At 54.6% G+C, this 5,873-nt stretch overlaps 2 protein-coding genes across 2 annotated transcripts; both read right to left on the bottom strand.

Annotated features, from left to right (window-relative positions):
• Positions 1 to 3,298: 3,298 nt before the first annotated feature.
• Positions 3,299 to 4,277, bottom strand: TMEM239 (transmembrane protein 239). The gene has a single exon (XM_019733721.2). The coding sequence runs from the start codon at positions 4,231 to 4,233 to the stop codon at positions 3,775 to 3,777; it is 459 nt and encodes a 152-aa protein (XP_019589280.2). The 5' UTR covers positions 4,234 to 4,277; the 3' UTR covers positions 3,299 to 3,774.
• A 669-nt stretch (positions 4,278 to 4,946) lies between these two features.
• On the bottom strand, positions 4,947 to 5,544 carry LG13H20orf141 (linkage group 13 C20orf141 homolog). The gene is given in 2 exon segments (XM_019733731.2): positions 4,947 to 5,184; positions 5,279 to 5,544. Coding segments are annotated over 2 exon segments (504 nt in total).
• Between the last annotated feature and the right edge of the window lie 329 nt (positions 5,545 to 5,873).

Below are 5,873 nucleotides of genomic sequence, written 5' to 3'. Positions count from 1 at the left end.
AAGCTTCGGAGTTCCTTCCCAGCCCCCATGGTCCTCGACGCCCTCTAATCGTCGCCCTGGCCCCTCTTCCGCGCAGCTGAACCCAGGGGACTGCGCAATGACCCGCACCCTGCACCTGCTCCTGGGGAGACTACCCGCGCAGCGCAGGCCGCGTCCTCCTCCCCCCAGGACCCGGTCTCCCCCTTCTCCTCTGTGGCCACGGACTGTTGAGTGAGGAGAGCCACTCCCTTCACCACCCAGCTGGTACATAGCCACCCGCGTTCCCCTGCACACACGACTCTGAGAGAGAGCACCTCCTCCTTCCAGGGCTCCCTCTCCTCCCCACAGGCTGGCCACTGACAATTGTGTCTGAAGTGTGCCCATCCTCAGGAGCCCCCTGACACCGCCGTCTCGGCCCCTCCCGCGTTCTGGCCGCTCTTACTCATTGCTCCACGTTCCTTGGGGCAGAGGAAAGTCCTACCTGACGCTCCTGCTCCTGCGGGCCCCCAGGATATGTGTACGCCCTTGTGGAGCCCTTCTCTGCTTTCCTACATGCAAGACCCCTTGCGGCGGATCTGATTATTTTTCTGGCCAGGCCACACCGGTCACCCCCGCCCCACCAGGGCAGGCCGTGGCGGCGTGGGGGAGGAGCACAGACAAAGATAACGACCCAAGCGCCCAGGTCACTCAGGCCAATGCAACAGCTCTCCCTTCTTGGCTCAAACCGGAAAGGCTTAGAACGCCTATATTCTAACATGTTCATTCTCCCTGGGCTTGCATTTTTAAACGTTTTAACTATAAATGGATGACTTGGTCTACATTTAAAGGAATTTCAGGACTTAATGTTCACGATATGTTTCTTTTGTCTCTGCAAGGTCCCTCAATTTATTCCCTTTTATCTATATAATCCACTCCCATTTGCCTGCCCCTAGAGTTGGCCATTCCATTCTGTTTATCTTTTGTTTCTATGTGCACATGGCAAAAAAAAAAAAAAAGTTTTGTTTTGCGGGCATACATTTTAAATTTGTGTTAAAAGAATTCTATTATTTCTCATTCAGTTTCTTTTCAGTCAATGCTAGGATTTCAAGATCAATCAGTACAGCTCCCGCCTCTTCTAACTGCTGCCTTCTCTCCACGGTGCTCACCCACCATGTTTCACTTTTCTCATCTCCTGCCACCACCAATAACAGTGCAATCATCATTCTCAAATGCGTTCCTTCTTACGCAGCACTTCTCCAACGGTGTGCACATTTATCACCTGGGATCTTGTTAAAATGCAGACTCTGAGTCTACAGGCCTGGGGTGGGGCTTGAGACTGCATTTCTAACCAGCTCCCAGGTGAGGCCTATACTACTGGTCCTGGGACCACAGGCCCTTCCTGAGCCTCTGTGAGAACTCATTTTGGGTTGCTGGGTCACAGGGTATGTGCAGATTTAATATGATAAGTATTGCCCACCTGCTCTCCAGTTTGGCTGCACTGTCTTATCCCACACCAAAAGAGCAGGAGAGTGGAAGGTATATATTTATGTGGGGAAAGAAAGAAGGCCTTCTGCATTCTCCTGCCCACATCCTGTCCCCCACTGCGTCTGGTCTGGGCCCAAATCTCCTCTTTCCCTTAATTGGAATGGCCCCGAGGCTTCGGAGCGATGTAGCTGGCCAGCAGCGCACAGCTAAGTCAATGATAGAACCAAGACTGGCATCCAGGCTTTATGTCTGGCACAAGTTTTAAGAACAGGCATGGGTCTTCCGTTAAGTTATCTTTACTCCATTGCTTTCCCTTTAGTCTCCTGTTAGGTGGACTAGGACTCAAACTACCTGGCCTTGCCATTGGCAAGTGGCTAGTGGCTAGCCTGAACATGACTTCTCATCTCTAAAATGGAATAGTAATAGCACAGCTACAGTTTGTGGAGTGAGGAGACCGTCCAGGAACTTCACCCACATGCCAGAAGCCCCACAGGAGCCCTAAGACAGTTGTTTTTGCCTGTGTTTTACCCACGAGGAAAATGAAATTCAGGAAGGCTTAGCAATTTCCACCAAGGCCATGGAGCTAGAAAGTCACAACGCTGGGATTCAAATCCAGCCTCAGCTAATACACCACAACCCATGCTAACCAGGAGGCTATACCACCCCCATGTCCTGCCTTGCCCTCACTACCAGGCCATATTTCAGGGATAATCACAAGGAGATGGGAAGGAAGCACTGTGCTTGGGGTTCAGGCCCTGATGCTAAAGGCATCTAACCAGTGGCATGCAGGGTTATGAAACTCAACAGCAAATGGGTTTTGGCAAAAATAAACTCGGGTTCTAGGGGCTGGTCCCTAGGACTTGAGTATTTAAGTAGCAGGAGAGGGGGACTGTGGGTCGAAGGTTTTATTTAGGAGGAGGATTTTTAGTGTTAGATGTACAGTGGGGTTAGGACTGGGTGGGACTTGGGGAGGGTCATGAATTAGGTGGGGGTCAGAATGCAATAGGGGTTAGGTGGGTAGGTCTTAGCTGTGAGTAAAGCTGTCTAGCCTGTGCCTTACTTAGTAATAGCTGACCACTCACTGTTTTGTTTGGAGGGTCAGCAGATGTGCAAACAGCTAGTGCCCTGGGCATTGAGGATGCCACCTTCCAAGACCCTCCTGGTGCTGTGAGCAGCTTGCCGGGTCAATTTTGGAAACCATGGGCTATGCTTTTCCCATGCAGTTGTGCAAGCATCTCCTGGCACCAGGCCCCAGTCCCAAGCATTTCACAGTCAGAAGAGTTTGACATCTACATATTTTGAGATTTCATGACACAAAACCTTTTACATCTTGTTCACACCCATTCACTCTCTGTTTACCAATGTAATTATATCCATGACAGAGCATGTCTCTGAATGCCTTGAGAAACTTCTTGATCTCTCTATGGCCTTCGGGGTCAAAAGACCTTCGAGTCTACAGAATGTCCTTAGAGTTCAGCACAATATCTTACAGGTCTGTGGTTTTTACAAAGTATTCCACACATAGATATTGTCTTTGACTCAATTCCACAAGGTTGGACCCACTTAGCACAGGCTCAAAAGAATTAATTAGCCGAGGCCACACATTGTGTAGGTGGGTGAAATGGGACTTCTTGTTTGTTTTCCAGAACAGACCTCAGGAAACTTAAAGAGTAGGTACTCTCTGGGAACCTCATTATCCTGTTTGGCCCATTTCCCAGATTTGGGGACGTAGACTAAGGCAGGAGCTAGGACGTCTAGGGAGTGGGGAAATGCCTGGGCAGAAAGGTCTGGGAGGTAAACTAGTTGAGGTCTCATGGGGCTTGTGGTCAGTCCTCTGCCAGCTAGGTTTCTGTCAGTGGGCCCCTTTCTAGAGCCTGGGCAAGTGGAAAGAGGGGGTTGGTGGGAGGAATGGCAAGTCCAGGGGTACCCAGGTAGAAGTTCTCAGTGAGTCTGAAGCTGAGACAGCTGCAAGAAAAAGATGCTGCCAGTTGCTAAGGGGGCCCCAGTGGTGTCACCACACCCACATGGGAGCTGTTGGTGGCTTGGCTAACTATGCCCCTAGTTAAGCCTTCTTCCCTGTCCCCTCTCCTCAAAGCCCCTGGCCCTCCACACCAAGTACCTGTAGCATGGCTTGAGGGAGGTGCCCAGAGGTCAGGCCAGTCTACCCTGCCAGCTCCAGCAACAGCACGCTTGCCACAACCAGTGCTAGGGACCGGGGGTCTGAGCCTGCTAAGGCAGGAAGGCCCTGGTCCCACTGCCCTCCCTTTCCCCTGGGCCTCAGGCCCTAGGCCAGGGCTCAACAGACACAAGCAGCGGGATGGGGTTGCCCTTCTATTGGTCCAAATCCTGAGTGTGGTCTAGGTGAGACATGGAGGTGAGGAGGCCCACGAGGCTTAGCAGCGTGGAAAACAGCAGCAGGAAGGAGGCGGTGAAGAGCAGGGCCGGGAGGGCACTGAGCACCAGCAACAGGACGGCGGGCAGCAGATGTCGCCACGCTGCAGCCACAACAGGCCACAGGGAACTCAGCAGATGGGAACCCGTGGTGAAGAGCGCATGACACAGCATCAGTGCCAGCAGCAGGTAGAGGATCCCTTCCAGACCACAAAGCACACGCTGCAGTGGTTGCCGCCAGCTGGATGTGGCCCACCACTGGCTCCAGCTCTGGGGTACGTGGGATGCACACCAGCGCAGCCAACCCTGTCGCGTGACCCAGGCTGACCAGGGCACTGCCCGCTGCGGCCCCTCACCGGCCCCGATGGCATCTGTCTCCACTTGCGACTGCTGCATCATGGCTGGTGCACCTGGGGAGAGGGGCAGGCCAGCTGCAGAAGCAGCCTTGGATATGTCTGGTACCTCAGGGCAGGTGTAGGTGCAGGATTCAGGTGGGCACCAGTGTGGGTGGGGTGGGGCTTTGAGCTGGGGACTGGGTCTTACCTCTGGGCAAAGCCACCTAAGTCATGTTGCTTCTTGTAGCACCCAGGACAACCTGGCAGTCAGAGATGAGTCCCCTCTTTCACTCATCTCCACCCTCCCAGAGGAGCCCCATTGTGACCTGGTCTAGGGTGGGGTCCAGCCAAGAAAGGAGCCATTGCAGGGTGAGAGCCTCATCTAAGCCCTTCTCTGTGGACCCTTCAGGCTGGCAGGGGAGCCTGGGGAGTCCACAGACGTAGTTTGTCATGCTTTCTTGTGGGAAGCCCTCTTGGATATCTGTCTGTTCCCTGCTGGCTGATAGCCAGTCACATTCTGCTCTCTCGCAAGTCTTTCTCTCTGGATCTTCATTCTTTAGAGGCCAACCCCAACCTGCAGGTTCTGAGATGGCTCACTTCCCACCCTGGGCAACCTGTGCCTTGTCTCACCTTCTATGGCCGCTTTCATATTGTGGGGCTGGAGGTCCCCTGAGGTTCAGGCTGGAGACAATGGGGTACCCTCCCAGCCTGCCCAGCCCAGGATGGAGAAAAGGAGGAATGAGGAAGCACTATGGCCAGTGTATTTCTGGAGGGCACTCAGGCCCAAGGATGGAGGCAGAAAGCCAGGCCAAGCAGGGCCAAAGGCACCCCTCGGGCTCCCAGGAACAGCCCCAGGCCCAGGAGCAGCAGGAGCAGAGCTTCCTGGAGGCGGAGTTGTCCTGTGACTGCCACCATCAGCAGGAGTAGAGCCTCCTGCCATCTTGGACCCTCACCAGCCCCCTGACTCAGGCCCCCTGTGAGAAGTGTGTGCTATGGCCTGGTGGGATCTGAGGGCCTGTGGAGAGAGAGGGCAGCAGCTGGGCTTTGGGAAATTGACCACTTCCTCACCTGCCCGTACCTGCCCACCTGCCAGGCTGCTGCCCACTTACCTGTGGAGTAGGTCGAAGGCCAGGAAGCTGAAAAGTAGCAGCAGCAGCAGCAAGGCTGGGCCAGCCGTGGAAAAGACTGCCCAAATTGTCAACCCCAGTGCCCCCAGCCCTAGGACACTGTCCAGGAGCTGGGCTGGACTAGGGTCCAAAGAGGACATACATGGACCCACTGGACGACCCGATCCCTCTCCAGCACCCAGGCCCCTGGGAGGAACAGGGATAGGATAAGCAAGGGCTTTGGGCCTGAGTGAGAAGAGCTGGGTCATGGAGGGAGGTGGAGGTTACAGGAAGAGGCTTTGTTTCCTGGGAGGGAGTATGAGGGTGGGGTGGGAATGTGGGAAGGGGTGGGAATCACTCAAGGGTGAGCTCAGGGAGTGGGGAATGGGGCTCGTGGGGAATCTCCCCCTCCCCACACACTCACCCACCCAGCCCTTCTCACCTCCTCCCACTTCGGTCAGCCATTCTGAGCCTGGCAGCTGGGGCATTGTGACCTCTTGCCAGGTGGAGCCCTGAGATAGGGAGTGGCTGCTGCTGGTTCTGGCCTCACAAGCAGCTGGGGCTTAGCCAGAGGAGGTCAGTGATTTCTGAGAACCAA

Source organism: Rhinolophus sinicus, linkage group LG13 (genome assembly GCF_036562045.2).
Source record: "Rhinolophus sinicus isolate RSC01 linkage group LG13, ASM3656204v1, whole genome shotgun sequence".
Lineage (NCBI taxonomy): Eukaryota > Metazoa > Chordata > Mammalia > Chiroptera > Rhinolophidae > Rhinolophus > Rhinolophus sinicus.
Note: the sequence above shows the minus strand (reverse complement) of the source record. Positions and strands in the feature narration are given on the sequence as shown.

Excerpts from the sequence above, each read along its gene's own strand:
- TMEM239 (XM_019733721.2), bottom strand. The coding sequence starts at position 4,233 with ATGATGCAGCAGTCGCAAGTGGAGACAGATGCCATCGGGGCCGGTGAG.